This window comes from Anoplopoma fimbria, chromosome 3, assembly GCF_027596085.1.
Source record: "Anoplopoma fimbria isolate UVic2021 breed Golden Eagle Sablefish chromosome 3, Afim_UVic_2022, whole genome shotgun sequence".
Classification (NCBI taxonomy): Eukaryota; Metazoa; Chordata; class Actinopteri; order Perciformes; family Anoplopomatidae; genus Anoplopoma; species Anoplopoma fimbria.
In genome coordinates this window covers 10978140-10996115 of record NC_072451.1, presented here as the reverse complement: position 1 = coordinate 10996115, position 17976 = coordinate 10978140, and the positions used below count along the sequence as shown (strand labels likewise).

At 39.4% G+C, this 17976-nt stretch overlaps 1 protein-coding gene across 1 annotated transcript; it reads right to left on the bottom strand.

Annotated features, from left to right (window-relative positions):
* Positions 1 to 14067: 14067 nt before the first annotated feature.
* LOC129088795 (desmoglein-2-like protein) lies at positions 14068 to 17438 on the bottom strand. Its single transcript, XM_054596027.1, has 3 exons — positions 17257 to 17438; positions 16863 to 17107; positions 14068 to 14583 (listed from the first exon to the last, which is right to left on the bottom strand). Exons 2-3 carry the CDS (start codon positions 17049 to 17051, stop codon positions 14068 to 14070), a joined length of 705 nt encoding a protein of 234 aa, XP_054452002.1. The 5' UTR covers positions 17052 to 17107; positions 17257 to 17438.
* Positions 17439 to 17976: the final 538 nt, after the last annotated feature.

The window sequence follows — 17976 nt, the reverse complement described above, 5'->3', positions numbered from 1 at the left end:
ACCACGATAGCATCCTAAATGTGTAACCTACAGCCACAAGACTTTACAGGTGTTTGATTTAGATCTGAAATGAGTTCAAAGACGGGCGTGGTCCAAATAATGGGGGCAAAGGGGGCATTGGCCCCCCCACTTTACATCCCTGGCCCGATTTGGCGTCACAAAACAAAGCGTACCAGAAGTACGCGGTTAGGAAGTGGAAAAGGTGCCATTGATGAAAGACACATTTTGGAAATTTGACAAACATATCTCAATTCAATGTCCCCTTACCAAACTTGTTCCTAAACTTTTAGCCACGTCTCATGGCCTTCATCAAGACCTACTTCTTGTGGCATCATCAGATGGAGCTTGTTATGAAGAAATCTAGTGGTTTGGCTTTCAAGACAACCTAGCAAACTCCATCAACTGATGAAGGCCACAATACGTCGCTGAAAGCTGCAGAAGAAATACAGTGAGTAGATCATTTCCCCATCTGAAATATATTGGAGCTGCAACACAACTTAAAAACAACAGTTCGTCTTTAAGATTCACAAATATTGTGTGAGGGGAATCTTAGTAACATTCAGTAAAGCCTTGTGACTGACGGAATCTAAGCAACGCTGCCCACTGTCCCACAAAGCCATTAACCGGTTTCATTCCACACAGTACAGCACGAGGTCTGGAGCTTATCTAAAGAGAGACTTACATTGTAGGATGGGTATTTCTCCCGATCCAGAATAGCAGTGATGCGTACAAACCCTGTGTTAGGTTCCACCACAAAGAGGTTAAAGGGTGGTTTGTTCGCTCCTGCTCCATGGAGATAATACTCCACCTGTGCAGTTTTGTCTTTATCAGAGCGAATCTGGCAACAAAACACAGACAGAGAATTTTAGGACTTTTCAAACACATAAGAATTATGACACGTCTTATGGTTAGTGTTGAATAGCACCATAGGAACTTCTACATCCATTTCTATGGACCAGAAACCAACCAGAGCTGTAAAATCAGAGTTATACCACGTCAAAAGTCTTTCATACTTCCTTTTAGGATGAAAAAATCCCAACATGTCCAGCATAAATTGATCTAAAATACAAAGTGAGTTGTTATTAGCGGTTCAGCATATCCATTCCCTCACCCAACATGACTGCTGCTTGCAGTAGTTATAACCATAACTATAGAATGCTGGCCTGAAATTGCCAGACTAAATCACAAACACAAATGAATGTGGGACCCCTCACTTAATTTGGGGATTTCCAAGGGGTGTTAGCCTCTTCACGAAGTTGGATAGACCTGCGAACAATTAGAGCAACCAAACATGCGACTTTGCGTTGAACGCATTAAATACAGACTGCAGCTAGCAGAGATGAGCTATGACAGGTGTAGCATCAATATGTCTATGAATGAGTATTGCTGTTTTTGCCATTTGAATTTGAAGAAAAAAGTATTTTTACTTTGCGTGGGAACCAGACGAATATGTGAGCTCACGTTTTATATTTTGTTCTTTGTACAAATGCATTTGTAATTTGTCCTGATTATGTCAGGCTACGGGATCTTGGTTGTTTTTCAAAAAATGCCTCTACGGCGCTCTTCGTTACATTCATCATCTACGCCCAATATAGAATGCTAAATGTATATTTGTAGGCCAACCAAGATGTTAGCAACACACTGGTTCAATCCACAGTGTGGTGTCCTTTCAAAATAAATATCCATATTCACAGGGAATGTACAATTTCTCCTTGTTAAATGCATGCAGTCTCTTTCCAAAATAATCTTCCAATGAGATTTACTTAGTTTTTTGGGTTTACTTGGTAAGGTTAAGGCAACAAAAACTACTAGTGACAACATCTAGGAGAAAGAGACAATAACATGGTAGATACATAGGTGGTTATAATGTGACTGCAGCATAATGAGAATTTTTTTATTCCAGTCCTAACGTTAGGTGTGGCAGAGTCCATAGGAGGGAAACTTGTGAAACTTGTCCTTGTGCCAAACTACAGCAAGAGAAGATTTTGAAGCAATAACCTTGCTTCTGGCACCGCGCAATTAAAACGCACCTGTCCCCAGACAAACAGCCCTGCACCACAAAAGAAGAGTGCTAACATGATTGAACTTGACTTTTACAATTGCTCAATTAATGCTGATATCCAGATAAATTTATATCACCCCAATCCTTAAGCATGCTTTACTCTGCGCCTGTGTGTTGCTCGGCAACGGTTCTGCTGTATGTTGCTGAAAAACTACATTGCTTGGTGGGAGAATAATTATTTGTTATCAATAAATGATTGCATGTTTTGTTGCCGTGTGTTTATTTTATCTAACCTTGCCAATAGTTCCTGTTTTAATAAAAGCAATAAGCCACTTGCTTCCATTAAGCATAAAAAAGACTGTTGGCTGTTGTAAGATCACGTGGTCTCTTGCTTTAATGTGTGGCTCTTTCCCACCATTAAAAGAACACTGGATATATCAGATTACAGCCCAGGGACAAATTCCTATAGTGGTATACCACTATAGGAAGGACAAAACCTGACTGAAACAACATGTGAAAGCGGGTTGATCACTGCAGGCTTATTGGCAGTCCAACTAATGACGTGACAGAAAGCAGCTCCTGTTTTTTTCAGTTTACTTGACACGTTCCGATGCCAACATATGCTAATTAAGGGTAATAAGAATTTAATGAGAAAACCAAATGACCTTGGCAATGAATTCCTTGTTGGTGTAGTCAATGTTCTCCAGCAGCTTGGCAGGAGGAAGGATCCATTCTCTCTTCTTCCTCCTTAGTGTCTTTAGCGTCTTCTCTCTTGCTTCAGCACTGAGCATCTGAAAGCAAACAGAAGATGTACACTTGCTTTTAATGGAGCCTGCAGCAGTACAGTGTACAGTGCTGTACAGTTTATATACTCAGTTGGCATTTTCCAACCAGAAGAGCTAATTCATGGTTCTAAGAATCCCCCTTTATTATTGTTTAACGATTATAGTTACCAGACAGTGTTTTAAAAGACATCTTAAGATTCTATTTCAGAGTAGGTACTCTACCAATGGAAGAGTAACCATAAGTGACTTAAAGTGTATGGGGATCATGGCAGACAAACATTGACAGACAGTGACAGACAACAAAGGCTAACCCAGCAGCACAAAGGCAAACCCAATAGCACAAAGGCTAACCCAGTAGCACAACGGCTAACCTAGTAGCATGACGGCTAACATAACTACATAAAGGCTAACCCAGTCTAATAAAGCAGACCCAATCCCCCATTCAAACTGAAATTGCAACATTTGCATTCATCACAGGTTATGCTCACGCTAATATGATTGGGATATGTTGATTTTACCAAGAATACATTTCATACCTAAAGCAGTATGTACCCTCATAGATAACTTATCTTTGTGGGGGAAATCAGCAGAGTGCAATTTTAGACCTAATGACTGCAGGCTGCTGCAGGAGAAGACAAGTTAGAACAGTGCAGGAGTATATAATAGATGTATGAGTGTTTGCACTGGTCCCGTCTTGGTCATATATATATATACATATATTTGTAGAAACATTTTAAATAACAATAATGCTATCAGTCAACTTCTTTTTAATTCTTTAATTTTGTTCATTGTGCATTTGTCTCCTTTTTTAGGGCATTAAAATCTACTCAAAATACGAGTGTTGGAGAGAGAGTTTCTAACCATTACTACGAAAACGCAATTTAAGAGCAGCTATTTACACAATATTATCAGATTTGTATTATGAAAATAATTAAAATATATCCGTTGAACAGAGTTCTCAGAATCAGATTAGGGATAGAAGTTAAGTTGGTTGAAACATTCGCAAAGGGTGAAATGTAATATCAAATTTGTGAGTGTGGGTGAGCTACTGTCTTTAGTTATAATAAGCTTATTTTTTAAAGCAGGCATGGGACAGTAGGACAATCACAGGTGTAAATAATAAAACGACTGATGTCTGATTTTAGGTTGTTCTTTTTGTCTCACTGGGTCACTGTCATGATTCAAAGACACCCTGAGGAAGCAGTACAAACACGAGTGTGCGACCCCTCCCACTGCGAAAACAAACCGTCTCAGTCAGTCCCCTCTGGCAGGAGGCTGCCTGACAAAAGCAATAGCCCATCAACAAGGCTTGTGAAAGCCACGGTTTTTTACACATGAGAAGGAAGTGAAAAAATGACTGTCATCAAGGAATTTTGGAAGTTTTGACAAGATCATAATTCTATAATATGTATAGTTCATTGTAAAACACCCAATACTTGAAAGATATTTCAGACAGGAATATTGTACGTTCTGGTCTGCATAAATGAAGCTGACTGGATTTGATTATACCAATTATCTTAACACAAATAGATGGTAAACCCTGTTCTGCAAACTTCCTCAGCTTTTACTTCATCTAACTTATTACACCAAAGTATTCTTCACGTGCGTCTCCAAATAGGAGCTCCACTTTAGTGCAGCTTTAAACAATGTCAAACAAGCTGACATGGAGTGCTGGAGCGGGCAGCTTTTCATCTATATCTAACTGTGGCACACTGTAGTTACATAAGAAACAACAACATATAATTGGTTCAGTTTATCAATGCATTATTAAGTGATGCAGCATTTCATTTATATAGTAGTAATTTTTTTTTGACATGCATGATTTGCAACTCTGCAAGACTTTGAAAAACAATTAAAGTAGAGCTTTCATGTATCATAATTACTTTCGGTGAATCAAGGTTAATATAAGGAGTAGCTTCAGGGCTTATACTCACCAAGGCCAGCACTAACAGAAGCAGAGGGCCCACTTCTGTAAAGGAGAGCCAAGCCATGATTTCAGGTAAGCCACAGTGTGCGGCAGCCTGTCCTTTCTATGTCGAAAACCTTTACTGAGAACATGAGGGCTTACTTAAACACACCTATGTCAGCTTCATCCCCCTCCCTGCACACCCCCTCCCTGCACACCTGGTAAGGCATTCGCGGACCCCTCCTTCTCCCTCCCATAGCTTCATGCATGCTTTTAAGGCCTCAACTGTCACATGTTTGCATGTTTCTTAAAGGTGTGTCTAATCTCTGCCTTGTGGTTTTTAGAAAGACAGTAAAGCCCTCAGGCACATGATGAAGCTGACAAGGTTATGAATCAGGTTCAGGAAGAAAGCCTCACTCTAATCAAATTCCCTGTGCATCTTTCTCTCCCATTTTTCACATTTGCCAGCCTCATAATACTGAATTATATTCTTTTGACATAAGCCACTCCAGCCCCTTCCACAGGGAAAAATTGTTGGCATTATACTTTTTTGCAGTACATGGGTACATTGAAGGTTTTTGTATTGTTGCTTATTACAATGAGCGACTGTTATTGAAAGTTATGTGGTATAATATGGTTAACAGGTGAGAAAGTCCACTAAGGTTAGGTGGTGTGGGTGGGTCAAGACTTCCACTTAGGATACTGCTGTTTAAACAGTAAACATTGACTTTGCATTTATTACTTGTGTTGTTACGCTTGTTACTTAACATTGGGTAAGGAAGTCCGCTAAAGGTAGTTGTTATTTATTTATGGTGGTTACCTTAAGTTTTTGCATTATGCTATTTAGTTCCGTTGCTAATTTAGATTGTTACATTACGTTGTTACATTACTTTGTTATGTAACAATGTTATGATACGTTGTTATGTAACAATGTTATGTTACATTGTTATGTTACCATGTTTATGTTACGCTGTGTAGCGGATTTCACCGAGACATTATCTATGACACAAGTTGAACTAATAACTTGTCAGCCGTCATGACCCATAAAGGGCACTGGTGGTTAGACTCAGAATTTACCCTGTGCGTGGAATATCTAAGGATAAAACTTGGGGTCAGTCAGTGTTTCATGACCCCACCTTTCTGGGTTTTATGAGCATCCACATTCCTGAAGACAGAGCGATGCATCCAATTGTAATAAACAATTAAAAAAAACATTCCTTGATCTGCTAGTCCTAGTCTTAGTAAGTCCCTATATATTAAAACATCAGAGTTTATGAAAGTTATGTAAAGTTAATTACCTTGATTGCCAACGCTGTTTACGATACTTTGTCTCCTGCCATATAAACTGGACGGTAACTGCAACTGTGATTTAATCCACATCTCTCAGACCATACATGTATATCTACATAGCTCTGTCTGTGTCACGATAACAATGTATATCTATGTTGTATAATTGTTTATTTCATTCTGTCTTTAATTGATCAGGTTTTATTCAGTGATTTATATCAAACTATTTAGTATCATTCTTCAGTTCAAATATAGAAGAATTAAAACAACTTTGTAACTAACTAGTAATAATTTGGTTAATTAAGGTAAAATTAATTAATCAAGATAGCTGTTAAGAGGGGAGGGGTGCAATAGAACTGCCCCATTTCTCAAGAAGATAAAGCAATGAAAGGACTTCTTTCTCGAGTCCTCTACAGGACTTCGACTCTGGACGTTGACGCTGAAGGGTGGTCTCCACCACCCTACCCCCCTTTTGCCATCAGGCCCGAGGAGGAGGGGGGTGGGGCGCAGTTTCTGTCCTTCTGCAGGCTTGAAGGTAGGAACCTCTCCACAAGCTGAGAGGACATCCAGCCAAACTGAGAAGAAAGAACCTGTAGAAGTGCCTCCCTTCACCTGGTTTCTAAAAGCTACAATGATCCTACTATGATCAATAAAGTCCTGCACACCAGATTTCTCCCTTGTGGTTCTGCCGGTTCTGCCTCTTCTCTGGTATTCCGTTCTTGGTCCAACTACGGCCCTCCTATGTTGTCTAATGTGTCATGCAGCTCCGACCTGCGATGCACCAACGTGCTGAAGATCAATTCCAACAACTAGTGAGATCAACCGACTCTTAAACTGGCAAAGATGCCCTCATGACCCCTGCTGCTAACCAAGTCTATGTCATAGGTATGTGGATTCATAAGTTGACCTTCACATAAATATAAGTTTAATTTGTGAAAAAGTGCTACACTGACACATACTTTATTAAAGTAATAATTGATAAATATGTAAGAAAAGATTGTTGTTAAATATTTTGTATCCCCAGTTCTCACCAGGGGATCTTATCAAACACACTACAGTGTGTGTGTAGTTTCACACTCACACTAAATAAAAACTGAGCTTTCAAAGATATCAGATCAGCTGCTCTGTTTTCACAGAAACAAGCCTCTGGTGGTCCTGAGTAGTTGGCAATGGCAATTTACAGTATGTCTGCTTTTTTGTTGCTGTTGTTTTAGTTTTATAATATTAATGTATTCAGATATCCAATATGTAAAGTAAAAGATCACCTCCATAACAAACTGTGAAAGAGGATTTTACATATAAATATGTTTCTAAAGTTTATGTGTTTGAAGGTTTACGTGTAATGTCATCACTTTATGACTTCAGACTGCCTCAGATTCTTCTGTCTGTCTGCCTTGAACTGTGTAGCCACTGAACCAACCACCAATTAAACTTCTGCTGTTAACTCTGACCTAGCAAAGGACTGGTTCTACAAAAAAAAGCTCTTTGAGACACTTGACAAAGAATTCCTCTTTTAAATGATCATAACTGCAATGTATTTCCTGTTTGCAGCTTTCCAGCCTTCATCTGCCTGGTAAATTCTTAAGTGCTCACTGTCTGTACTGTTCGAACAATGACTGAGATGCACATACAGGTTTTCAGACAGAAAACTTTATTTTATCATAAGCACTATTATCTTATGCATTCACTATTAGTACATAGTAACTTAATGTTTACAATCCCACATTGCTACTTTAACAAATATTATGTTTTGTTGTTGTCTTGCCTTTATTTTTTACAGCCCATTTACTGTTGAATTACCAACTTAATCACACATGTGCATCAAGCTACTCTGCTGTGATTTATTTGCTGTGGGACATTTTCATTAATAATACAAATCATTAAGACAGGCAGCTTTATTAGAAACTGCCTGGTACTAATCACTAGTTTTACCTCTCACCTGTAGAGACTGAGTCATGTCACACTCTCCATGTTTATAATGCAACTTAAACATACTTACGATGTGTTATAATCTGCTTCTAGAACTGAACAATCATAGTTTCAAGCACTTTTAAACAGAATACACACACACACACACACACACACACACACACACACACACACACACACACACACACACACACACACACACACACACACATATATATATATTATATTTATAAATATATGTAACTGTCGCCATAAGGAGAAAGCTAGATTTAAAAAACCCCAGCCCAGTGTTACCAATTTATTTCCACTACACTCTAAAAAGTAATTCAGGGGACCTATTACCACCACTTAATTAAATGCATGGTTATTATTTTGAGTTGTGTTGACATAATAATGTTGGTAATTACATCAACTTAATATTGTTTGTAATTTAAACTCAAATTTCTGCATTAATGGATTTAAAACAAAATTCAAGTTGTAGTAACTTAATGAAATTGGCTTGATAACTTAGGATTTCAAGTCTCCTCCCCTACCCACTTAACATGCCTGGACAAATTCAGACAGTTAAGACTGTGTGTTAGAGGACCTGTAGGCTGAACAAATATGATACAAAGGACATTTTCAAGGTGAGTATCATTTCATTTACAAATAAATTCTACTAAAGCAATGAATTTGGGCATATTCTCAATTGTGATATGACCAATAGTGGACTCGTGTACGGAGTACACTATTGGACTACTACACGAAGCTAACGCTAGTCATATTTAGCAGTGTAATTTGGCCATCCTACCCTTTAGTTTAGCATAGCAGTGGATAAGAATGATAAAGTTTCATTTGACAAATCTGCTCAGCTAGAGAAGGCTTTTCATATGTGCCGTGGGGAGGAAAAGCATGATTACATTTTTGCTTATTCGTGTAACCGTCAATTACATTGTGTAATCTAAATTCATTCACGGACACATTTAAAAAAATCTTTTGTCATTCACATAGATAGCCTTGTAGTTCCACTGTAGGCAAATTGCTGTTTGACCAAAATTAGCAGCCTTTGGATTGTGGATAGTTCTGTGAGAGGGATAAAAGTAGTTTCTTTTTTGTCTTTCTTGCTCATTTCATCCAGTGTTGCTTGTATGTCTATAAAAAAGAGATGTTAGGTATGATACTAGTATTGTAAATGATTTTGGATTTTGGTTACTATTGTGATACAACTTAAAGTTTGTATTTTTCCTGGTCTTAAAGGCTGCATTACATTTTTTCTTAAGATGTCAAGATGTGTAAAATATTGTTAATGTGATTCTGTCAGTATCACCCAGACCTACGTGTATCTACTTGACGCTAAGACTTTGCATCAACAGTTGATGCAAAGATACTATGTCATTCTAGGCCGATTAGTGTTTTGTTAAGTTGGCCCATATCTAAAAAAAATGGGCTGGGGCTGCAAAATGTGTAAATTTGAAACCTCTACAAAAACAGGGTTGCTAAAACATTACAGGTTACGCCATGGTCATGGGCAACCTCTGCCATGTCTTTACCAAGATTGTTTTTGTTCCTTTAAAACATGGGGTAGCCTTAGATCACATCTATCAAGAAATCACTCTCAGGAAACTCAGGAAAGAGTCAGATCTGCAGAAAGTCTCTCTTTCACTTGCCAGTGTTGCAGTGCCAGCGCAATCTCCACAGAAAGAGAGTTTTTTGAACACCTTGGTCGACATTTGAAAAAACACGAGACTGTCATCTGTGTTTTTAAGAACTGCAATTTCAGCACTAACATTTATGGAACATTTGCCTCCCACAGAAGCCGAATGCATTCTCCTCACTCACTGCAAGACTTTAAAGAAGACCTGCTAAAGAGGTATCCAAGTTCTTCAAATACAGATGATTACAGTGATGTGGATATTCAGGATGGTGAACTGTCTATTACTGATGGTCGAGATGATAATGATGTGAGAGATCTACCAAACCTCATTGAAAAAAAAATTGTTTCTAAAACTGGAGAGCACTTTTAATGTATCTAACAGGTGTATTGATGAGGTTGTTGAAGAGTTCCATTTTATCACTCATTCAGCATCAGGTCCCATCATCAAAGACATTTTACAGTCCTGTTTGAGGAAGCACAATTGTGAGATTTATGAGTCTGTTGTGTCAGACATGGTGACAGAGCTTTGTGATGCCAACCCCTTTACCTCCGCCCTGAGTAGTGGCGGTCCACTTTCTTCTGCCTACAAGAGAAGGGCTTATTTTAAGGAGCAGTTTGCTGTGGTGGAACCAGTGGAGTATGTACTCAGTAGGGAAGAAGATAGAAGCTTCCAGTATGTCCCTATTCTGAAGTCATTGCTTCAGGTTTTGAGCCTGAGAGATTGACATGAGATTTACCTAGAGATTGACCTGAGATTTTACACGTTTGGCACTGTGGTTTTAAATACGTAAAGGCCTATAACTTTGCTGTGATGGCATAACTGAGTATGCTTACTACTTTATTTCCCAAGGCAATATGGCCAATTTGTTTATTTATAATTTGTGGGGCAATTTTAATTTGTGTTGTTGTTGTTGTTTTTCCAAGATTTAAATATTGAGTGTTCAAATACACAACTGCAATTCAAAATAAAAAAAGTTAATTGCCTAACAATTTTGTTGTTGAATTAATTCATTTCTTAAAAGCTACTACATGAACAAAAACATGAAAAAGCTAAAAACTACTGAAGAAAATCTAATTGGAGCAACTTAATTTTTTAAACGGTTGTCAACTTAAAAACTTGTGTTCATAATTATGGTAATTAAGTACATAACACTTAAAAATTCCTTTTAAATAATGTGGAAAAACTAGTTGGAACAACTTCATTTTTATGAGTAATCAACTTAAAAACTTTTGTTTATGCTACCAATTATTAAGTAAGTGGTAGTTAAAAATACCTTTGATTGTAGAGGAAAAGCTAATTCCCCTAACTCAATGTAGTTCGTTGGTTGAACATAATTTCATTAGAAGTTGTCATAACTCAAAAAAGATTGATGGAAACTGTTGCGTTAATTTTTTTTGTTGAGCCAAAGCATTTGTTTTTAGAGTGTAGAACCAAAAGTCGCTAAATCTAGTGAGGAAGTCATCAAGTCAGCAACACTCCAAAGCTAACAGGTTAAATGTATCATTTATTTCCAACTGCAGCGCAAAACAGGCAACTTAATCCCCAGTTTACCGATCCAGAAAAGTGCACGCACGGTGTTGCGCATTAATTAGTTTAGCTGCGAGGTTGTCGGCAGGTTAGCAATTATAATGTATTTTGGTTGGTATTTACTCACCAAGCGTTTTGGAGCTTTTACTGGCGCAGGGTTATCTCCAACATTACTTTTTCATTTCAAAAAGCAATTCCATTTTGGGTCACTGCACCATGAAAATAATTAGCTTTGTATTGTGGCAACTTCTGGTTCCACCAAGTGGCGGCAAATGCGGAAGTGTCGTACAATGTGCATTCTCTTGACTGACCATCAGGAGGTTGCAAAAAGAAGTCTGAAAAAAAGAACTTCTCTCTTGATTTATTCCCTCAGTAAACATTGTAAACATGACTTTATGGTCTCAATCTCTAGTTTCAAATCAATCTCTCTGCATTCCAAATATGGTAACTTCTGTTCATTGGTCGCTAAAAAAACGACATGGCGACGACCGTTAATCAAGATGGCGACCACAAAATTGCTGAACTCGGGACTTAAAAATGGCAGTCCGCAAACCAATGGGTCACGATGACTACATCCACTTCTTATATACAGTCTATGTTTGTCACCCAAAACATTTTTTTTGAATTTAATCTAACCAATTGACCTCTGCAGCAAACTAAATAGTGAGTGAGAATAGCTGCCCTAGATGTAACACTGAACTTAGCATCAAGCAAATCACCTTTTAGGGGTAAAAAGATTTGATGATATGCACAAAGACAATCTCTAAGCACTCTAGAGCTCTTGTCTCATTACGATCCACTGCTGAATGAGCACGTAATCAGGCTGACACATCATTGGAGCTCTGGCATTCATTTGAGTTCATTGAATTATGTGGCAGAAGAGTTTTGAAAAGATTTCTAAAGGAAATGGGGAGGATGCTATTTCTCATTCAGTCATCCGTGATGCTACAGACATTACCGGTACTGAGCAGAATGTTGAGCTCAGAAGATACGAGTTAGAACAAATACACATAGATGACTAGGAGATCACTTAACGTTTTTTGGGGACTTTTACAAAAATACAGGTCTTGTAAGAGGTGAAAATGTGCTTCATGACCAAAGGATTGGAGATTGCTGAGGGAAGGGATATGAAAACGAGCAAACATGTCCGGTAAAGTAAGGGGAGTCCAAACCCAAATATTAAAGAAAAATCATCTGGTCTACATGTTCACCTTGTGCCTCCCACCACTTAATAGACGCATGCTGCAGAGTAACCCAGGGTGTATCAACATTTTCTGGCTGCATTACCAACCTTTAGAATCTAATCTTCAGAGCCTCATGGTGTGTTCGCACATAAATGCAAAGAGAACTTTCTGTAAGACACCATTACATACAAAGTGTCAATGCAAAGATGTGAAAACCCGTGATTCATGTATTCACACAAGTTGAAATATCTCAACTGAAGCGAAAAAGTTGTGTGAAGCTGTGTTGTGAAATCCTGAATCAGTAACTAAAGGAACATTATTACATTTGTCTACGGGCGGGTCGTCTTCCAATAGGAAGATTGGTGGTTCGATCCCCAGCTGCTCCAGTCCTTATGTCTTTGGGAAAAAGCCGAACCCCGAATTAGCGCTGACCAATCCAAGAGACACAAACACCGTTCTCTTTGATGAGAGTCCCTCATTTGAACCACCCGTTCACACAGCCCTCTTCCAAATGTGGACTTAGATTAAAACATATTTCTGTTCAACTTGGTAATTTTTGTGTCCACCATGTATAAAGATCCTTCCATTTGCATTGTTTCCTCTGTGCCAGCACATCATTTTATAACAATCCGTGGCACCATCATAATGTGCCGTTCACAGGTGGTGGTCATTCCACACAGTTCAGTACGATCTGGCTGGTTTAGAGATGAATCCTGACCTTTCTTTTTTAGACAAAACTTATTTTAATGGGTAGATTATGCACCTTTTTTGTGGATGTCCAATCAGTTTTGATGGTGAATGAAGGCAATTGAAGCAATCATTTCCTTAGTGGGTGCTATATTGACCCAGAAAACTGAGTTTGAAATTGCAAAACATGTTGTTCTTCCTGCATCCAGCAGCGTGGTTTAACATGACGGTGACGTAGTTGGAGGTAGGAAGAACTACAGGCTATTACTTCAGCTTAGACTTCTGGGTAACAGGGCTTACTCAACTCTCAGAACATAATGTTCTTTGGTTGTAAATCAAACCACCAAAACGTCATCCCAAAAATGCAGAATATTCAGTTGTACTTGTTTGGACCAGAGTACACGGACTAAGAGGTGTGGGGGTGATGCCGAGGCTGTGGCACTTATGTTATGTAATGTTGGGATACATAACCAACTGCCTACAACTCATACGATGGTCTTGATGCGTTATTTTTATTATTTATCCTCCAACAGACCCAGTGAGCTCTGAGTGTAAAAAAATTTGCCTTTAAATAGCAATGTGTCATATGTCCCCATGTCATGGAATACATGAACCCAAGTATGTATCAGTGATTTTCTTTCTGCGGTTATTCAGAGTTTATTACTGTGTATTACCGCACACATGGTCTCTACCAGATTCACCATGAACAGTAGCTCTGTGCTGCCATCCAGTGTTAGAACAATCAACCGGCACCAGATGGTTTGAAAGCTGCATGATAGTTCTTTCCTGCCCTACCTCACTTACCACACACAAGCACCTCTAAGGATGGGTGGAGAGAGAGAGAGAGAGAGAGCTGCTGAATCAGGGCAAACTGACAATAAAAATAAAACTTTCACACAGAAAATAGACATCTGATCATACAGTCAAATTACAAAATACAAAAGAGTAGATAACACACAAAGATTTTATTAGTTTTGTGTTTTATAAGATCTAATAATCTGATGTATTGAATATAAGATAATACAATGAAAAACAACTTTGTCTGTGTAAAATGTCTAAACGATACACCAATGAGACCTTTTCATTTGGACCAAAGTGGCCGATTTATGGCCTGATGGAGCCATCCCTACAGCCACATACAAATCTTTTGCTTGTCAAATGCGGAGATATTTTGTCTGTTGATGTTGAAAATGAATTCTAATACATGAATACATGAATTGGGGGGAGCTCCATTAAAGCCTATGACACTGGTGGTTGTTTGCCCATGCACGATACTGGTGGATGTACTGTTTAAGCCCATGACACTGGTGGATGGCTGGCTGACGCTGACATTTTGGTCGGGGCTCTTGCCATGGATGCTGGGTGGTTTTGTCTCCAATGGGGGCCCAGCTCTGCGGTCAACTTTATCCACATCTGGGGGTACAGTACATTGAGGTATCAGAGGTGACGAAGGTCTAGGAGGGGAACAGATCTTAGCCAGGGTCTTGAACTTGGTCCCAAGGTCATCAAGGAAGTGCAGGTCGTTGTCAGACTCCAGGAGGCTGCAGCAGCCCACTGAGCCAGCAGGAGAGCCCCGGCCCTCGTAGTTGTACTCACACAGGCAATCCCTTGCGGCCTGCTTCTCTGCTGCGCAGCTCGCCCTCTGCACAACATTAACACAAGGAAAATGAAAGGCGTGTCACTCTTGTCTCCGCTAATTCCTCCAATCAAAATTCATTCATGATTTACATCCAGCACAGCTTGAACAATCTGCACACTGAAACCCCTGTTACCAGCACTGCTCAACTCAATAACAATAATTTACAGTATTTACACAATATGGAATAACAGGTGCATCTGATAACCTGGTTCTTTGAAAAAAAAACAAGTACCAGCTGTCACTATGAGAGCTGCGAGCATGGCTGCTCTGCTGGAGACATACCTTGATCGAAATAATGTGATCTTTCCTCAGTCACTCTGTCAGGCTGACTAGCCAGTGCTGAATTAGAGATAAATGAAGTTTAAATATAATTAAATAGAGACCCTGATATCAGTAAGCCTGAGAGGCATATTATGTAATTTGTGATAATGTCACAAATTACATAATATGCCTCTCAGCCCGACTACAGGACCATGAAGGAAGTAAGTCATCGACTTAAAGCAATATCCTGATGGCTTTAAGTACTGTATGCACATTTGCGAACTGCACTTTGAAATGTATCAAATACAATCAAAGAAGTAATGACAATGTTAGAACTAGCTGAAATAAACAGCACACTCTCCCTCTCTCACTCCCAACTCGTCAAGTACCAGAGCTTGGTGAGTGGCCTAACCTTCAAACTATGAGGCTCTAGGTTTTGGACGGGTCAGGGACATAGTTCCAGTTTCCTTTTGTTAAAAGCATTGTATCTTTACAATATAAAAACCTACAGTTGTCATGTGCAATTAGTGCCTTTTCAAAATAAACTTCCAACATTGGTTTAGCTTTTAGGTTTATGAAAGTACTTGGTTAGGTTTAGGAAAAGACATTGACCTGTTTTTTAAGGTATTGGAACAACAGCTACCTGGGTGAAAGTCCTGTTTTTGTTTGACCAGTCCCATTTCCCCTCCTACTAGCCCTAAGTGGACTATCACACTTTTTAGACTACGTCAGTTGCTCTAATAACGATGTGGATTGGTTTACATTAAGGTTAGTTTAAAGCCTGGACACCAAAGGATTCTTCAGTGCAGCGGTATCAGAGGAGCAAGGATACATAGACTGAATCATTTTTGCCACAAACTAAAATGTATGCTATGAAAACAATAATTCATAATTTTCTTTTAATCACACAAAAACATGTCTGCATAGTTTGAGCATATATACTTTAATATCACCTCCTTTTTTCATGGTTCTTAAAAAGTGGAGAAAAAAAAGCATTTGCCACCTGATGCTCTGTCTGTCAATCTGACAAATATCAAACTACCATACAAAAGAATGTAAAGAGTATGCAATATCCAATAATTCTATCAATTTCCAACAAGAAGCAGAATTAATCTAACCATAGACAGTATATAAGAAGTCACCGTTATGTCACACATGGTTCTTGGTCTATTATAAACCCTCTAGTTTAGCTGAGTTCGGCATTTTGGACATCGCTATCATGGTTTTTGGCAATCGCCACCTTTGTTATTTGGAACCAAAAGGGACACAAGAGTGTAAAACTAAGTACATCCAAACGCTGAAGAGGACAAATGTTACAATTAATTTTCATGAACTAAAACCACATTGTGAAAGGGTTAAAGTTCTAAGACAAAAACAGACAACGCCATGGTAGAGACCTTTCAATACCAGTGAGCCCGCCCTAAAGCATACCCTGCTTTATGGTCTATTTGACTCTAAATGAACCATAATTTACTAAATGAACATCGTGCTGTATTGAAGAAGACTTGAAACTAGAGATTGAGACCATAAACTCATGTTTACAATGTTTACTGAGGGAATAAATCAAGAGAGAAGTAGAGTCATTTTCTCATGGACTCATCGACATTCTCTGTCCATTATCATCAAACCTGTCGCGTATCAGTCATCACGCAGTCAGCTAAATAACCTAAAGAAGAGGCTTTTATGTAGGGACCACATATACTAGTCATGTTATGACCCTACAGTATATACTGCTTTATCTGTTCATTAGAAACACATCCCACATTCTCATATTTTATGGTCTATCAGATTATTCTGTGTTTTACAACTAAGGTCTTGTTTTGTAGTTTCATCATTAGTGTCAGTCAGGACACTGCTGCACTCAGCAAGTTAACTGCTGAGATCCGGAAAAAAGCAATATCACTTAAAGAGGTCAGTCTAGGAAAGAAACAGCAGAAAATGAAGGTGAAGAGTAAAATGTTCCAACTAAACTATACAATGAATGGTCATTATCATCATCAGAGAGGGCCATGCCGTCATACTGTGACAGTTGTTCTTCCATTGAGAACACCTCTCTCTGGCTTCTTCTGGATTCTCCCAAGCTTCTCTCCCAGATCCTGCTGTCGGCCCCAAACCTGGACTTGTGGGTTTTGTTGGCAGTGCCCATCTTGAGAGCCACGGAGGAAGCTGCTGTGCTTGCTTTGGTGTTGTAAGCTATGTTGCTGCCCCATACACTAGATATGGCAGCAGGCGTCCTCTTGACCGGAGTGCTGAGCAGAGGGACGTCCTGAACCAAATAAGAACAGAAATTGAAATGAGACATTGTCACGGATTGTGGTGTGGACCCAAAAGCAGAACGACCAGGAGACAGATAAAGTTCTGGAGCTTTATTCAAAGCTGAGAACAAAGCAGACAGACAGGCAGGATATGACTCACAGTGGGAAACAGGCAGGGGATCAGGCAGACGGAAACCAGAGGAAGCGGAGGCTAAACTTGGGGTCGGGGACAGAAGGCTGAGTCGTTGACCGGGGCACAGGCAAGGCAGGGAAGTCCAGACAGGCAGGGTCGGCAACGGGAAATCAGTCCATGGGAAATTGCTGGAAGGTCTGACATAAATGCAACGAACGATCTGGCAGCGAGTGTGTGACTGACTGGGGTTTAAATACTGCAGGGTGTAGGTGCAGCAGAGTGAGCAGCGTGAGCAGGTGAGAGGGATTGTGCTGATGAGCTGGGTGTGGCAGACAGGTGCACTGAGTAATACTGATTAGGTGAGGGATGGTGTGGTGAGAGAGAGGGGGCTGGGCTGTGAGCTGGAAGTGGAACTGGGAGTGGCCGGAGTGAACTGAGAGACAGAGACAGGCAGGTGAACAGCTAATGACAGGAGTGTATGGAAGTCAAACTGTTACAGACATATTAATTTGTGTGCTGCAGCAGATCTTCAAGCCAGACTGGGCAATTATCTCGCAATTTAATAAACACTTCTGTGCTTTTTAAAGCTGCAGATCCCCAGGAATGTACAAATCATTAACAGGTGCTACTGCAACATTTTCACATCATGTGTCCCATTTCTGGTTGCAGTGTATGTGAATGACATCAGCTTACAGGAACTAAACATGAACCCAAATCTGTTTGGACCATTCATTTATGTCCTCCTTT

Excerpts from the sequence above, each read along its gene's own strand:
- LOC129088795 (XM_054596027.1), bottom strand. The coding sequence starts at position 17,051 with ATGGGGCAGCAACATAGCTTACAACACCAAAGCAAGCACAGCAGCTTC. Across the intron at positions 14,584-16,862 it reads ATGGAAGAACAACTGTCACA|AGGGCGAGCTGCGCAGCAGA; the intron begins GTATGACGGCAT and ends AATGTTGTGCAG.